General features: G+C 42.5%; 1 protein-coding gene across 9 annotated transcripts; it reads right to left on the bottom strand.

Annotated features, from left to right (window-relative positions):
- Positions 1-528: 528 nt before the first annotated feature.
- Positions 529-16,363, bottom strand: RGN (regucalcin). 9 transcript variants are annotated; one of them, XM_081567103.1, is made up of 8 exons: positions 16,245-16,363; positions 14,606-14,630; positions 14,208-14,388; positions 11,202-11,384; positions 4,079-4,294; positions 2,379-2,510; positions 1,865-2,019; positions 529-948 (listed from the first exon to the last, which is right to left on the bottom strand). In XM_081567103.1, the coding sequence occupies exons 3-8, from the start codon at positions 14,374-14,376 to the stop codon at positions 898-900; spliced, it is 906 nt and encodes a 301-aa protein (XP_081423229.1). In that variant the 5' UTR covers positions 14,377-14,388; positions 14,606-14,630; positions 16,245-16,363; the 3' UTR covers positions 529-897. The 9 variants fall into 9 exon arrangements, with proteins under 9 accessions (XP_081423229.1, XP_081423232.1, XP_081423227.1 ...); XM_081567106.1 differs by having other exon boundaries at positions 14,208-14,385; XM_081567101.1 differs by having other exon boundaries at positions 14,208-14,385; positions 14,606-16,363.
- Positions 16,364-17,372: the final 1,009 nt, after the last annotated feature.

Genomic DNA, 17,372 nt, shown 5'->3' with positions numbered 1-17,372 from the left:
AAATCACAGTATTCAATTTTAAGGCTAATTTATAGTGACAGAAATCAGATCAGTGGTTTCCTCGGGATGGGGGCAAGCATACAGAAGGACCAAAGGAAAGACACAAAGGGACACAGGGAAGGTCTTGGGGTAGTGGATAGATTCATTATCTTACTTGAGGTGTTGGTTCCATGAATATACACACACACATACACACACACACACACACACACATATATGTCGAACTTATCAAACTGTACACTTTAAATATGTAATATGTATAGGTCAATTATAACTCAATAAAGCTATTTTTTTTAAAAAGTGTTCTTTCCAAAGTGATACATTACTTTTACATCTATACCTAGGTGGCAGTTGGAACCATGCATTTTGCCAAAATGTTTGATTCTTATCCTCTAGCAATGTTTTAGGTTGTAAAATAACATATAGGAAGAGTAATATGAAGATAGGCTGGCTTTGCAGCATTTAAAAAATTTTGCAGCATTTTTATATGATTATGATGAAAATAAAAAGGAACATAATCACAATAAGTCATTGCCAGACTACTATTTATTAGTGTTTTGAAGCTTTAGGTATAGTAAGTATGGAATGCAGAGTAAAGAACCGATACAGTCTCTTCCCTCTCCCCCAACTCCACCAGCAATTTGCAAAGAATCAAGAGGCTTCGTTGATAATTAAACACCCCTATATTTCTATAGTACCTTTGCAGAAGGCCTTATAGTAGGTTATCAAGACCATCTGTCACCCTTTGTTAAAAATGCTCTACCTTTTAAAAATTGTAAATAAAAATTTAATCCTGTTAATGTCATTACTTCATATATTTGGTAACTAGATGGAAATTTCAGCTCCAGAATTTTCTAATTGTCTTCTAAGTCTCCTCCACTAGGAAGAGGATATCACTCATCCTGTGTAAGGATAGGGAGGAATTCCTTTGACTCCTAGGCCAGTTATCTGTTAAAAAAAGAAAAGAGAGAAGCTCTGATACAAGGTAATTCACAAGTATTCTCCAAAAGCATTTTTATGATTCACAATAGTATATTTAGCCAACTATTATCCTTGTTTTATTTCCTATAATAAAAAAATAATTATTTGATTAGGTATTTATGGTCCAACCAATTATTCACATGATAATAATTCAACTAGCAACCATTTACAACTAGGATTGAAAACTGAATTTATTACTATCTTCTTCCCATCTGTTTAGCAAGGGAATTCTACATTTCTTTTCAACTCAAGAGGTCTATAATTTTTACCAGTGTTTACTTCACTGTCAAAAAGTTAAGAACCTGAAAATACTCTTGTAACATCAAAGCAATCAACTAATCTTATCAGCGTGTTTTAAATAATGATTTTCCAAGCCTATTCTACTGATTTATAGAATTTAGACAAACACTACTGAAGCAAAAAATATTTTAAAGTACTGTCCAAAGTAAGCTAAACACATTGTCCTGGACTTCAGATAACTTAAGGTCTGTGGTGGTGGTGGTTTAGTCTCTAAGTTGTATCCGATTCTGTCAACGCCATGGACTGTAGCCTGCCAGACTCCTCTGTCCATGGGATTTCCTAGGCAAGAATACTGGAATAGGTTGCCATTTCCTTCTCCAGGGGATCTTCCCGACTCAGGGATCTAACCAGCATCTTGAACCCATGTCTCTTGCATTTCAGGCAGATGCTTTACCAGTGAGCCACCAGGAAAGCCTAACTTAAGGTCTAGAAAATCTAAATAAAATGTTTTTAAGTCTAGCATGATGAGCTTAAAATGCCAAGTAGAATTGTGTTTGGAAAGTATGAAAAAGCACTAATCACTGAGTTACTTAACTGAAGATCTCCCACCTCACCCTCAAAATAAAAGAGATAGCCAGATCACCTTGAAAATTCCACCAGCCTCAGGTTGCTGCAGAAGACCTTTGGAGTCCAACCCATCCCGGGCACAGGTCACGTACATTTCAGAGTAATCCTTCCCTCCGAAGCAGCATGAGGTTGTTTTATCAACAGGCAACTTCACAGTTTGGAGTCTTTTCCCTAGATCACCAAATATTTCATTCAAAGTCTAGCTCTAGCAAATCTCCAACTACACAACCTTTTGGGACCCCTTGTGGAACAATAGGAAAGTTCAAAGAAGATTTTAAGGTCAATTCTCCCAGGAGTTTCAGCTACCTTCCTTGACAATTTCTTCTGAGCAAAAAGACTTACCTCTACAGGTAAAGGAGTTCTGACCATAACATTTTAGGCTTTATCTTTGGCCTTTATTTCCAAAATCATCCAACTGAGACCTTTGAATGTATTTCTCTATAACTTCATTAGTAAGGAAGCTTCTCTGGCCCCTAGTATCTGGTGTTTTCTAGACATGGCAGGAATTTATCATTTTGCTGTGGGCCTACCTGTCCCAGGATCCAAACGGATCACTCTTCCTCCATTATAACAGGCCACCCAGAGCTTCCCCTCAACATCAATACACATTCCATCTGGGATTTGTTCTTCCTTCTCCAGCTTGTAAACACTTCTGCGGTTGGCTATGGTAAAAAAGAAAACAAACCAAAACAGCACCAAACCACACTCACACACACACGCACCCCACAGGTCACTCACTAGTGAGCATCAAACAATGAGCAATCAAGTTGATTATAAATACTGATTACTTCTGCTTATCCAGGGTCTGACAAGTGGGTGCCACAGGCAGGATGATTCAGGAGGATTCCTAACTCTAAAAAAGTTTAGAAACACGAGTGAGCACGCCTCAACAAAGGATTTTTTACTGCAGGTTTTGGGGTGGATTTGCTCCCTTCAGTCTGCATAAACAGACACAGCTCTCTTAAGCTTTCAGATGAGAAGAGAAAAAGGAAAGCAGAATTCTTAATAAAATACCAAAAGACCTTTTTGAGGCTGACCTGAACTGAAGCCCTGCCTGCCCACCTCAGATACACTTCAGTCTGTGGTTAAACCTTTGCCATTTTACTTCCAAAATTGCCTGCTTTGTGGAATTCCCTGGCAGTCCAGTGGTTAGGACTCCCTGCTCTCACAGCCGAGGGCCTGGGTCCGATTTGTGAATAGTTCATGCACAAAAACTGGCAAGATGTATAGGCTCTGTTTCTGCCCGATTAAATGCTCCAAAATCACCTTATTGAAACTAAATATTAGAAGGGCTTGTTTCTGAAAAGAGGGGGTATTTTGAAACCAGCTGGCTGGCCTTAAAGAAAATCATAATATACAAAATAAAACAAATATCAAAATTCATAGGAACTTTACACTATACAATCCAAGTCATTACAGTAATCAGATTGAGGTATAACGGAAGGAATGTTGAAACCGTGTGTAAGTAAAATGGGTAAAAACAGTCATGAAATAGGGCACTACCTATTTGAAAGCAAAACATCTGTGCTGGAAATTTTCTGATTAAATCTGCATGAGACTCTTAGGATATTTTTCAAGACATTTTTATGGTTGGTTTTGCTCTTGTGGTCTGGCACCTTTCATGAAAGTTTCAAGCACGCCCTTTTAGATTCCTCCCAATAATTCCTTCCCTCCAAGCTTCCAACTATGGCTCATTTAGAGCCCAGTGGTAGAGTTGAACAATCTGTAACTGCCTTTTTTATTTTTCCAATTTTGAATGGTTGTTAATTTGTCTTCGAGTATTTGCCTTTAGTTAACTAAAGTACAAATAAGAAATAGCAACCCCAAACTCTAATTTTCTGTTCTTTTGTCCAATTCGGCTGTATATTAGACTTTAAACACTGGCCAGCAGAACAGGATCCGTTTTACAGTGAGCCTCTTTCTAGTGATGGTTGCAAGAAAAAAGATTGAGGACCTAGCCATCTTATGCCAATTGTGGCCATACTGAGTTGAGAGCTAAAGCCATGAGAGCCACGGCTGAGACCCAGGGATAGAACCCACATCTCCTGCTGACAGCCATGGCTTGACTGGCAGCATAGTCAAGTCTGTGTAATCATTACAATATTGGAATTATAGCATTTGGCAGTTCTCTGAAAAGTAAGGACCTTTTCAAATGGATTAAGGGAGCAGCAGCTGACTAGTCATATGCATATGAAAAAGATACCACGAAAAATAATGAAAAGGCACATACAGATCTTTGCCGTCTGCAGGTCATAGTCAAAGGCATCCACTGAGTAGGACAGGCTATCTATGTAATAGAAGATTTTGTGGTCCAGAGACCAATCCAAACCATTGGAGATGTCCACCTGGTCAAAGTACTTTTCCACATGGTGGTCAGGAAAGAGGGAGTACAGGGACCCTTGGCGGCGCTCCAAAACTGCCGGAGCTGTTTCCTCAGCCATGGTACCTACAAAACCCAAAGAGCATGGAGCTCAGCCACACAGCATCCTGCCTGTGCACGGTGTCATCTTCTCTCACCAGGGCTCCTTCCCCATGATGAAATCAAGGAAATGATAATACAGTCCCAATCTGGGTCCTATGCTTTGTTTTTTCCAATGGCAACTACCTTGCTTGCCATGCTAATTAAAACTACCTGGAGAGGTTCTAGTTCCAGACATCTGCACCAACCTCATTTTCTCCCACTGAGCAAACTCTAGTGTTAGTTGCTCAGTCATGTCCGAGTCTTTGCGAACCCATGGACTGTAGCCCACCAAGCTCCTCCATCCATGGGATTTTCCAGGCAAGAATATTGGAGTGGGTTGCCATTTCCTCCTCTGGGGGATCTTCCCGACCCAGGGTTGAACCCGGGTCTCCTGCATTGCTGACAGAGTCTTTACCATCTGAGCCACCAGGGAAGCCCTAAGCAAACTGGACAAAACACACAGCGTAGCTATTTGAGAACTCTGTGATGTAAGTTGGCTCAGAGAAGAACACAGAATTTGAAGTATCACCTACCCAGTGGCGAGTTCTCAAGTTCTCCATTTTATCCTCCAGTGAGTGACTAAACACAGCACAGCACATGTCCCAGCCTGAACTCAACCCAGCCTGAAACATGGAAGTGAGTGCTGTGGTACAGGCAGAATGAGGTCCAAAAGAAACCTCCAAATCTGGCACAAGGAGCAGAAAACACTCCTGCGGCTCAGAGAGAGAGAGAGTGGAAGAAATCCCCTGCTTATATTCCACTCCCTTTTTTCCATTTTCTCATGCACCAGCCCCCAGGCAATTTTGCAGCAAAGGCAGAGAGCCGTTAGCAATGGGAAACTACAGGAATCAAAGGTGCCATTCCTCTCCATTTAGTGAAACTTCAGGGACAAAAGGGCAGCTCAGATGCTGTTGCTTTCATGTTCTCTCTCTCTCTCTGCCTACCACTTGGCCCTGGAGGCAGAATAATCATAGAAGTGGGTGGTTTCTGGCTGGAGGAATGAAAAGGAGAGCTCCAGGAAACTGGAAAGTACTAGAAGCTAGTGAAGAGGGATGATGCTCAGGAATGCAATCTCATAAAGTTGTTTGTGATCTGCTTGTCCATGCATGGATCTGATTCTAATTAGCATACTAAAAGACTTGGAGAATGGAGCTAATGGATGGAACCCTTTCTAATTCTCAGACTGACCACTGAGTGGCACACTTAATGCCACCTGATAGAAAGCAGGTTGGAACTGGTGGGTGCACGTGTGCTCAGTCACTTCAGTTTTGTCTGACTCATTGCAACCCTATGGACTGTAGCCCGCCAGGCTCCTCTGTCCATGGGATTCTCCAGGCAAGAATACTGGAGTGGGTTGCCATGCCCTCCTCCAAGGGGTCTGATTGATTTCCTCCTCCAAGGAATTGATGCTTTTGAACCATGGTGTTGGAGAAGACTCTTGAGAGTCCCTTGGACTTCAAGGAGATCCAACCAGTCAATCCTAAAGGAAATCAGTCCTGAATATTCATTGGAAGGACTGATGCTGAAGCTGAAACTCCAATATTTTGGCCACCTGATGCCAAGGACTGACTCATTGGAAAAGACCCTGATGCTGGGAAAGATTGAAGGTGGGAGGAGAAGGGGACGACAGAGGAGAAGGTGGTTGGATGGCATGACTGACTCAATGGACATGAGTTTGAGCAAGCTCCGGGAGATGATGAAGGACAGGGAAGCCTGGAGTGCTGCAGTCCATGGGGTTGCAAAGAGTTGGACACAACTGAGTGACTGAACTATGAACTACCTCCAAGGGATCTTCCAAACCCAGGGATCGAACCCACGTCTCTTAGGTCTCTTGCATTGGCAGGAGGGTTCTTTACCACTTGCACCAGCCTGGGAAGCCCTTTGAGAAGCTGAGTAAACCTCAACAGGATCAGTCCAAAGAAACCTATACCTAGACATATCGTAATCAAATTTCCAAAAACTTAGGTTAAATAGAAATCCTTAAGATTAATAAAAGAAAAATGACATACTACATATAGGAGAATAATGATTTCAATGACTGTTGATTTTTCATGAGAAACTGGAGTTCAGAAGGAAGTGATGTATATTTAATTTGTCAACCTAGGTAGGATTCTATATTAAGTGAAAATACCCTTGAAGAACAGAAAAGAAATAAAGACATTCTCTTGTGAAGTAAAACTAAGAGAATTCATAGCCAGCAGACTTGCTCTAAAGGAATTGCTAAAGGAAGTTTTTCAGGTAGAAAGGAAATATCAAAAGAAAAAACACCAAAAGGAACATCAGGAATGAAGAAAGAGCTATAGAAATAGTAAATGTATGAGTAAATATAATAGAAAGCAAAAATTACATTTTCTGATGGGATTTTTAATCTATGTATATAAAGACAACTATAACATAAATGGGTGATTATCAACTGAAGTGGTAAAATATTGTTTCTAGATAGACTGAAAAATTATATATTTGCAACCCCTTCAGGGGAGAAGGCAATGGCACCCCACTCCAGTGTTCTTGCCTGGAAAATCCCATGGATGGAGGAGCCTGGTAGGCTATAGTCCACGGGGTCACTAAGAGTCGGACACAACTGAGCAACTTCACTTTCACTTTTCCCTTTCATGCACTGGAGAAGGAAATGGCAACCCACTCCAGTATTCTTGCCTGGAGAATCCCAGGGACGGCAGAGCCTGGTGGGCTGCCGTCTATGGGGTCGCACAGAGTCGAACACGACTGAAGCGACTTAGCAGCAGCAGCAGCAACCCCTTCAGGAGCCCTTAAAAATTACACAGAAAGATATGATGAAAATCACAATAAATAAATTGAATTCTATAAAATACTCAAATTACCCAAAAGAAGGCAGGAAAAGGGAAACAGAATAACAAAGAAATACAGCGGGAAAGAAGAGAAAATAATAAAATGGTAGCTCTAAGTCAAAGCGTGTGCTTGTGTGTTTAGTCGCTCAGCTGTGTCTGACTCTTTGTGACCCCATAGACTTAGCCCGCCAGGCTCCTCTGTCCATGGGCTTCTCCAGGCAAGAATACTGGAGTGGGTTGCCATTTCCAACTCCAGGGGATTTCCCCACCCAGGGATCGAACCTGCATCTCTTGCATCTCCAGCATCGGCAGGAGGATTCTTTAACACTAGCACCACTTGGGAAGCCTAAGATATATATGATGCAAATATTAATTAAAAAAACTGTAGAGCCTATGTTAATATCAGATAAAATATACTTAGAGCAAAGGAAGTTATCAGTGATAAATAGGAGTACTATATATTGTGAAAATGGTCACTTTACTAAGCTGACATAATAATCCTAAATGTTCATGTGCTTAACAACAGAGCTTCAAAATACGCAAAGGAAAAGCCAGAACTGAAGGGAGAAACAGACAAATCCATAAATCTGGCTGGAGATGTCAGCATCCCTTTCTCAATAATAGATCCATGTAGATAGAAAATCAGCAAAGAAATAGAAGAACTGAACACCATCATCCAACTGGACCTAAGTGACATTTATAGAGAACACTCCATTAACTCAAGTGCCCATGGACAATTCACTTAGATTTGAGTGTGATCTCGGGGGACAGAGTAGAATTTTACATAATGTAGAAATTGGAAAGCTCATTTACTGTGACATACTCCATCTGAAAGAAGAGTGACTTAGAGCAAAATGGACTGAAACTGGGAAGCCTGAATAGGAAGCTGGACAGGGTAAATCCTTCCTCTCTATTTTCTTGCTATAAGACAGTTGGGCTTGTTTCGTTACTATTCCACTGTGCCCCCTCCCCAACTCATCTCTTTCCCCCACTACCTGCCTCACAGAAAGAGATGTCTGGAACATGAAAGCGAATCCCCCACTGCTTGGAAAGGGCTCTTCTTTAATGGGAAAGAACAGCCTACAGCCCTAGTTTATGCATCACTGTCTAGTAGTGAGCCCTGACAGGTGAGAACATGGGTGTTGGGACACCTTCAGGGTACTACCCACCACTAAGAGACCCCATCCAGATTATCAGACGATCTCACCCTTTTCTGGGCCAGGGACGGTTCTCAACACCTGCCGAAAGCTATGAACTCTCTGTAGAAAAAGGTTCTCAGAGGCTACTGACAGATGCACATGATCAGTGTGTACACTCACACTGATGCCTACAACTTTATGGGGTCTCCAGAGGGCAAAGGTTAAGAACTAGAGACTGGGGACACCGGGCTAAGAAATCAGGCCCCTGAGGACATTATAATTTTGTCTCACTAGGTGCCACAGAGCTGTACACTCTAGCCAAGAGGGAAAGAGAAAATCAATTTCAACAAGAGGCAGGGTATCTGATCATATTTCTTCATCCCACAGAAATTACTGGCAGAAGGGCTTCCAATGGATTCTCAGCTTTAATCTTTCAACCTGTCTTGGACTAAATCTGTCGTTGTATCAAGTCCAGGTAGATGGGAAACTATTCACACTACCTGCTCAGATCTTACCTACCTTCAATGTTGAAAGTGAATGGAGCCAGGACGGCATGGCTGATGATGTGAGGGGCTGAGTGGGGAGTGGAAACAGCAGGCATTTAGAATCAACTTTGGCTAATTATTGGGCTTCCCTAGTAGCTTAGACATAAAGAATCTGCCTGCAATGCAGGAAACCTGGGTTCAATCCCTGGGTCGGGAAGATCTCCTGGAAGAGGAAATAGCTACCCACTCTAGTATTCTTTCCTGGAGAATCCCATGGACGGAGGAGCCTGGTGGGCTACAGTTCATGGGTTAGCAAGGAGTTGGACACAACTGAGCACCTAACACTTGGCTAACTATACGGTTGTTATGCTGGGATGAAAATGAGAACTAAATATGAAATGCATTATTAATTTCAACATAGACTTAAAATTCATTTTAAGCTGTGTATAAGTCACTCTGCAGCCATCCTCTTAACGATGGCTTCAAATCATCAAGTACAAATCATCAAGTAATGTAAAATCTAAGGGAGAAATTTTGATGAGGACTTAAAGTGTCTCCTCATGTTGTAGCCAGTCTCTAGGATGGCCCTTAATGATCCCTGCCTCCCAGTATTCACACCCTTGTCTAGTCCCCTCCATAATTATGTGGCCAATAGTACCCGGCAGAAGTGATGCTATGTTATTTCTGAGATTGCTTATAATGGGACTGTAGCTTCCATATTGGGTGTTTTCTCTCTTTCTCACTCTCCCTCCTTCTCATCACCAGATCTAGGGAAGCCAGGTCCTGGGCAATCCTATGGAGAGGCCCACATAGTAAGAGACTGAAACCTCTTGCCAACTGCCATGTGAGTGAGCTTTAAAGCAGATCCTCCAGACCCCTTCAGAGACTCTAGTTTCCTCCAAGGCTATAGCCTCAAACAACAACGTGACTGCAATGTCATGACATAGCCTTGAACCATCCAGCTAAGCCAGACTCAGGTTTTTGACCTTCAGAAGATAATAGATGTTTGTTATTTTAATTACTAAATTTCAGGGTAATTTGTTACACAGTAATATATCACTAACAAACCCCACAAGCTGCTTATAAATCTCAATTAAAAATAGTAACTTGCAGTAGAGAAATCTAAGACCTCAACTGGGGGATCAAAACTAACATCACTGATGAGGGACAGACAGTACCCAGATGCGAACCCTGAGAAGGACAGAACTATGCAGTGATTCCAGCCATGAATGTATATACAGCATCAATCTAATCACAAGGAAGCATTAGACAAATGCAACAACACGAGGAATGTTCTATCAAAAAAGAGGCGAGTTGGATAGGACTGTAGTCTTCAAAAATGGCAATGTCATAAAAAACAAAGAAAGGCTATGTTCTGTTCTAGATGAAAAAAGATGAAAGAGAAATGACAACTAAATGCAGTACATAATCCTAGACTGGATTCTGTACTAGAATGAAAAATACTACTATTTAAAATATTTTCATATAAAATGTTTATAGAAACTATATAAACATTATATTATATATTTAAATATATAAAATATATAAATTTAATGATAAATATAGTACACATTTTATATAATATATTATATATTTAATAATAAAACTATATTATATATAAATAATATATATGTAAAAAGGCTGATGAATTTGGTGAATTGACAGAACTGGAATATAGGCAGTACATCAGATAAAATTGTTGTATAATGTTAAACTTCTTTGAATTGATTACTGTACTATGGTTATGTAAGAATATGTCATTTTTTTCTTGGGAAATTCACAGGGAAGTATTTTAGAAATAAAGGTACATGATATATACTACTTACTTTCAAATGATCCTGGAGAAAAATGTTTATATGTACTAAGAACAGACAGAACAAAATGCTGATAATAGGTGAGTCTAGGTAAAGGCTATACGGGTGTTGTTTGTGCTGTTCTTACTTTTTGTTCCTGTAAGTTTGAAATTATTTCCAATTTAAACAGCAATCACAATATAACCTTGTCTTAAAACTTATTTAAGCTACAAAAATACCATTTTAGTTTGCCTCAGACAGCAATTGAAAGGAATATCTATGAAGTTTTTCTCATGGGATTTTTTTTTTTTATACAAGTGACTTAAGTAATAAGAAAAGAAGAACCCAAGACCCATTATGGATACTTCTTTTACCATTGCAGCTGTGAGACTTTCATAAGTCATATTTTTCTTTTTTTTTTAAGTCACTCAGTCATGTCTGACTCTTTGCTACCCCTTGGACTGTAACCCACCAGTCTCTTTTGTCCATGGGATTTCCCAGGCAAGAATACTGGAGTGGGTTGCCACGCTCTCCTCCAGGAGATCTTCCCAACCCAGGGATCGAACCCTCATCTCTTGCATCACCTGCTTTGGCAGGGGGGTTCTTTACCACTGAGTCACCTGGGAAGCTCCAAATCTCCGTAAGTAGGTGCTAAAAATAAACCATACCGGCAAAGTATCTCCCAGCGGGATCCACCTTCCCGTCATTGAATCGATTGTTTTTCTTCTCTTTATCTACTGTGGCCAAGACAACTGCTGACTGATCTTCCCAGTTCAAAGCACAGAACTTTGTTCCAACTGTGGCAACATAGCCTCCTGACTGGCGAAGGGCCACAGAGCTGACAGGGGCATCTGCAGAGGCAAAAGCAGCAGTCAGAAGGTAGCCAGCAGTCACACTGCAGCCATCACGCTACCCTGAAACTCTAGGAGTGTGCAGCTCTTTGACAATAGGAGTGCTCCCTCCTTTCTGTTGAACAGTGAAGGCTACATAACCGAGTATATTCGTTGAGCATGAACTCTGTGTGCTTTTCTGGGCAGCAGGGATGGAAAAATGGATGAAACCCAATGCCTGAAGAAGCTCCCAGCCTAGTGGGCGAAGCAGAGAAGTCCAACCACAGCAGTTACCATACACTGGGGCAGGCACCAAAGCAAGTTCAGAGGAGAGGTTCCTAAGGATGTGTGTGTGTGTGTGTGTGTGTACCAGGTTCCTAAGGATGTGTGTGTGTGTGTGTGTGTGTGTGTGTGTGTGTGTGTGTGTGTACCAGGACAGTTGACACAGAAGAAGTGATACTCAATTTGCCTGATCTTCAGTAAATTCAGAGACAAAAATTGTGTTTTGTTCTAGCAACAGGGTTTTGTGTCATCTCTCTTTCCAAAAAAGGGCTTATCTTGTTTTTCTTTTTAATTAGGACTTATCTTTTTTAAGGGACATATTTTGTATACTTTTAATTGAAAATTTCTTTTCAAATCCTTTTTGGTAGTAAGCATAGTAGAATAAAAAAAGAAATGTAGATGCAGTGATTTAAAAATCACATCGTCCTTATAGTATTCTATTTTGTGTATTTAAATTTTAGGTTTCCTGGGTTTAATATTTTTCCACGGAAACATTTTTTGTGTGTGTATAGATTGATTACTGTGGTGACTGCTCAAGGGAAACAAATTGACAGAATTTATGGTGAAAACATTTTGCAAGCAGCTATTCTGTACAAGACAGTGCTTGGGAGCAGCTGGGTGTTTGGGAGCGGCTCTAAGCTAAAAGCCCTGCGAAGTGGATTCCAGCCGTGGATTGTCCCAGGGAATGAGTGTGCGCGTGCTCAGTGATGTCCGACTCTTTTCGACCCCATGGACTGTAGCCTACCAGGCTCTTCTGTCCACCGGATTCTCCAGGCAAGAATATTGGACTGGTTTGCCATTTCCTCCACCGGGGGATCTTCCCAACCCAGGGATCAAACCTGCATCTCTTACATCTTCTGCATTGGCAGCGGATTCTTTACCACCTGGTGGCGCTAGGATTCTTTACCATCTGGTGGTGCTAGCGGATTCTTTACCACCTGGTGGCGCTAGTGGTAAATAATCTGCCTGCTAATGCAAGAGATGCAACAGACTCGGGTTTGATCCCTATGTTGGGAAGATCCCCTGGCAGAGGAAACGGAAGTCACTCCAGTGTTCTTGTCTGGAGAATCCCATGGACAGAGGAACCTGGCAGGCTACAGTCCATGGGGTGGCCAAGACCATGGGGTGGCCAAGAGTCAGGCACGACTGAGCACTCGCACACACATTCCACCTGGGAAGACTCCCAGGGAATGTGCAGGACACTATTAGGAGTGTCACATCCTCATCAGGGATCCCAACCTGTGGCCTGTGCTGTATTCTGTGCTTAGTCGCTCAGTCCGCTCAGTCCCAACCCAGGAATCGAGCCCGGGTTTCCGGCATTGCAGGAGGATTCTTTACCAGTTGAGCTACCCAGTTAGCTTTTAAGCCCTTCAGAGGGTTTGGGTTTTTGTCTTTGTTTTGCAGCTTCGGGGTAGGAATATATCCCTGGGCTTCTCTGATAGCTCAGTTAGTAAAGAATCCGCCTGCAATGCAGGAGACCTTCAACTCCTGGATTGGGAAGATCTGCTGGAGAAGGGATAGGCTACCCACTCCATGATTTTTGGGCTTCCCTTGTGGCTCAGCTGGTAAAGAATCCACCTGCAATGCGGGAGACTTAGGTTCGATCCCTGAGTTGGGAAGATCCCCTGGAGAAGGGAAAGGCTACCCCTTCCAATATCCTGGCCTGGAGAATTCCATGGACTGTATAGTCTATGGGGTTGCAAAGAGTTGGACACGACTGAGCGACTTTCACAGTTCACATATATTCCTAACATGTGCACCCTAGGAAAGGGAGACTAGAGAAGATCGTGGGGTCCCTCCTCCCACTCTGATCATAGCAGGTCATAGTCATTTTTGCCTTTAGCTACAGTCATGTCCCTGAGTGTATTAAAAACTGTTCCCTCTCATTAAAAAGAAAAAAAGTCCCCAGTTCTGAGTTGAAAGAGTGTCCTAAGGTCACAGGACCCTGGTATCTCTTTCCCAGCAGCACAATAAGGAAAAGAAGAAACTTCATCACTACTGAAGCCCATACCCTTGGGCCATAGAAGGTGATAAACCCCTCCTTGGGAAATCACAGGGTCATCAACAGGCACTTGTAACTCCCTTGTGAATCCCATTTAGAACAGCGAACAGAAAGTCCTGGTTTATCCTTTCTAAGTCCAAAAGCTCTTCTTTGCACATTCAAAGAGAGGATATATCTGTTGTTTATTTATTTGTTTGCAAACTAAGTCTTTGGACTGACCCAAGGTAGATAACATTTGCTGTGCCACAAACCAGGTCTCCAACTTTTAATGCTGATGTCTGAAGGTATTAAGAAAAGATCCTACTTTCTTGGACTGGTGACTCACCATCCCAAACAAAATAGGGAATGTGGCACAGCACCCAGAGGGGAAGAAAAAAGTATTGACTATCCAGATTTCACTCTTGGGTCAAAGTGGGGGATCCTGAAAGGATGACAATCCAATAGTTTTCAAGCATAAGCTTTAACAATCAAGTCCAGGAGGAAAGACACACTAGGTGACCGCCCCTCCCCAAGGAAGAAATGGCTGTCTGGGCAGATCCAGGCCCATCCTTCATCCTTACCCAAGGTCACTCGCTGCACTTGCTTGCTGAGAGAATCCCACCGGCAAACCTTTTTGGCAGGAATATCTACAAAGAGCAGAGAGTTGGACGCCTCCTCCCACACTGGAGACTCACCGCAGCGGCAGTTCTCCCGCAAAACACACTCAATCTTAATGGAAGACATTGTCATGGGGGAGACCTACTGAAGGCAACAGAGATATGTCATCGCATAGAGTAAATTCAGCAAAACACTTGACTTAAGACTCTGTTAAGATCCCGATAGAGGCTGTTTTTAAAATCAGAACTGGAAAGGCTGGACACACTTTCTCCAGGTCAGAACAAAATATGCAATGTGGCAGGAGGAGATGCATAAAAAAGAAGAAAGAAGCCATAACACAAGACATCTGCAATCAACTTACCAGTGTTTTTTTTTTTTCAAGGTTTCTGTAAAAAAGAGAACAAAAACAACACTCCAACATCCACACCTTGGTGCTAGCTGATCCCCAGAGAGAGCTGGCTGGTCTGACAAGGCAAGGCTGCTTTTATACCAGCACCCAAGCCCCCAAGGCCGGTCAGGGGGCAGACAGTTCCCTCATTGGGTGTCTGCAGGTCACCTTCTTCTGCTGCCTTTCAGATCCGCCCATGGTGTCGATTGCCTTCTCTCACTGCCCAAAGGCCAATCTTCCTTCTCTGCATTTTTAGAAATGCACTAAATATACTAAATTAGAACTAACATCCATTTTCTTTTTTTAATGGAAATATAGTTGACTTACAACGTTGTGTTAATTACTGCTGTACAGAAAAGTGATTCAGTTATACATATATATGTACATTCTTTTTTTAATATATTATTTTCCATTATGGTTAATCTTAGGATATTGAATATAGTTCTCTGTGCTGTACCTTGTCTATCCATTCTATATATAAAAACTTACATCTGCTAACCCCAATGTCCCACTTCATCCCTCCCCCAAACCGTCCCCCTTGGTAACCACCAGTCTTTTCTCTATAACATTCATTTTCAAATTCAGACACCAGAAAAGGGGGAGAAAGGACCTCTCTGGAGTACCCTTGTAGGAAATGACAGGCCCTCAGCTATTCCTTGCTACCTAGGAAGGCACCCTGCCAGTTTGGCAAGGATTCTTGAACTCCGCAGGCAGGAACATTCTATGCTGGGACTTTTAGGCCAGAGGCTGTGACTGGTGAACTGGTAGAAGAAAAAGAAAAATTATCAGAAAAGAAAAAAGTCCTTACTTAAGCAACTCATGTGGGAGAGGAAAGACAGACAACTTTCCAGAGCCTTCTCTCTTTCCCAAACTCTGTCCTAATGATAATCAAAATTGCCTGCATCTTTATCCTCTTCCCTGACAGCTATCTGATTTGAAGTCAGTGGTTCCACACACAGATGGGCAAATTAATGACAGGGGAAAAAAAGAAAAGTAATCTTCGGTTTAATATTTCCTTCTATAAAGTTTTTTTTTTTAAGAAACATACAGCTCAAATCGTCCTCACATACGGCCTGCCAGCGCCTTAGCATCTCCCTGGTTGTTCAAAATTGGCAGAGGCTCCAAAGGCCTTCCTGCTATCAATTTGAGATAAGGCCCAAGATCAGACGCGGGACTTTTGCAATCACAACTTTCAACCCCACGCTCCGTGGCGCAAGGTGGGTGATGGTTCTGCCAATGACCCCTTTCAGCTAGGGCTTCTGAGAGCAGGGCGTGAGAGGAGGCCATGGCCGTGAATGGGTAGCCCGCCTGGCGGGGACACGACGTCACGAATGGCCGCGCTGCGCAGGGCCATCTGTGCGGGCGAGGGGGCCTGACACCCGCTGGCGGCGCGGCTGCGGCCTCACGTGACCGCGGGAACGCTGAAGGTTGCGCCTGCCTAGTTCCCAGCCCCCGTCGGCCCCGTGGGGCGTGCACGAGGCGCGGGTCCCCGAGGTGGCAGAGGCGATCGGTCTTCTTCCGGCCGCGCGGGTTTGTGGGTGGGGGTTGCTGTCGCCAGATGGCCCCGCTCCAGGGAAGGGACTGGGAGGCCGGCCCAACCCGGGGAACTCACCAGGCTCATGACTAGCAGGCGGCTGGAGGTCAGGTGGAGAGTCGCCTGGCCGGGGCTGCGGGTGGGGGTGGGGATCGGCTCCCTCCACGCCGTCCTCTACTCTTCCGCTGCAAGAATCCGGCAGAGCCACCCGGAGCAGGGAGGTGGGGCAGAGGCTTGGGGCCCAGTGAACCCAAGCGTTGGAGTTTGGACGGATAGCTGAAGGTTATCTCTGACTTAACAGAAAAAAGTTACTGAAATGCCTCGATGAGAGATTGGGTCGAGGGTCTGATTAAACACAAACAGGTTCAAAAGGAAAGTTCAAAGCGGTTAAACAAATCTTCAGTTTTCCTAGTGGAGAAGAGTTGGCAGGCTGGAGGCCAACTCTTGCAAAACGTCTTTTTTTTTTTTTGGTTGGGGAAGAGGAGAGGCTTTAGTTGATGTGAAGTGAAATAAGCCAGACAGAGAAAGACAGATACTGTGGGATCTCACTTATAGATGGAATCTAAAAAACACAACAAACTAGTAACAAAAAGAAGCAGAGTCAGATATAGAGAACAAGCTAGTGGTTATCAGTGGGGAGAGGGAAGGGGAAAGGGGTAAGGACAGGGGTAGGGGATAAAGAGGCACAAACTATTATACTATATATGTATGTATAATGTCAAGACTTTAGGCCACGGCCATTCAAGGAGTTTCTGAGAGCTTTAAATATTTTGGTTTTGGAATCTCATTAGTTCTCTTCACTTTTCCTGAATTTATGGAAGATAATGACAGTGCCATTCCAGGAGATAAGAATAAAAAATTGTGTTCAATGACCAGTGTTTTGTATCTGTTTCTTACACAGAAACTGTCCAGATAGCCAAAGATTATTTATTAATTAACTTAACCTTTTATCTAAGGCCTTAAAGGTAGTCAGGATGTGGAAATTTCAATTTTAGCTAATATGTTAAATTTTTGTGATTTGTAGCAACTTGAGAATTTCATAAAATTAAACTCTTTAAAAAGACATTTGTTATTGTCGTTTAATTGTTTGTATATATATTTTCTCATAAAATTATGGAGACAATGGTAACTTACTTAACTCATAAAACCAGTGTAAGAAATTTAGAAAGTTTAAATAATTTAACCCTGGTTTTGTACAAACCAAAA

This window comes from Giraffa tippelskirchi, chromosome X (assembly GCF_054371585.1).
Source record: "Giraffa tippelskirchi isolate mGirTip1 chromosome X, T2T-mGirTip1v1.2.pri, whole genome shotgun sequence".
Classification (NCBI taxonomy): domain Eukaryota; kingdom Metazoa; phylum Chordata; class Mammalia; order Artiodactyla; family Giraffidae; genus Giraffa; species Giraffa tippelskirchi.
Note: the sequence above shows the minus strand (reverse complement) of the source record. Positions and strands in the feature narration are given on the sequence as shown.

What these genes read in the sequence shown, in the direction of transcription:
- RGN (XM_081567101.1), bottom strand. Translation starts at nt 14,665, where the DNA reads ATGTTGGAGTGTTGTTTTTGTTCTCTTTTTTACAGAAACCTTGAAAAA. An exon ending in TTGAAAAAAAAAAAACACTG is followed by an intron (nt 14,386 to 14,605) that starts GTAAGTTGATTG and finishes TGCCTTCAGTAG; the next exon opens with GTCTCCCCCATGACAATGTC. An exon ending in CGCTGGGAGATACTTTGCCG is followed by an intron (nt 4,295 to 11,201) that starts GTATGGTTTATT and finishes TGGGTTTTGTAG; the next exon opens with GTACCATGGCTGAGGAAACA.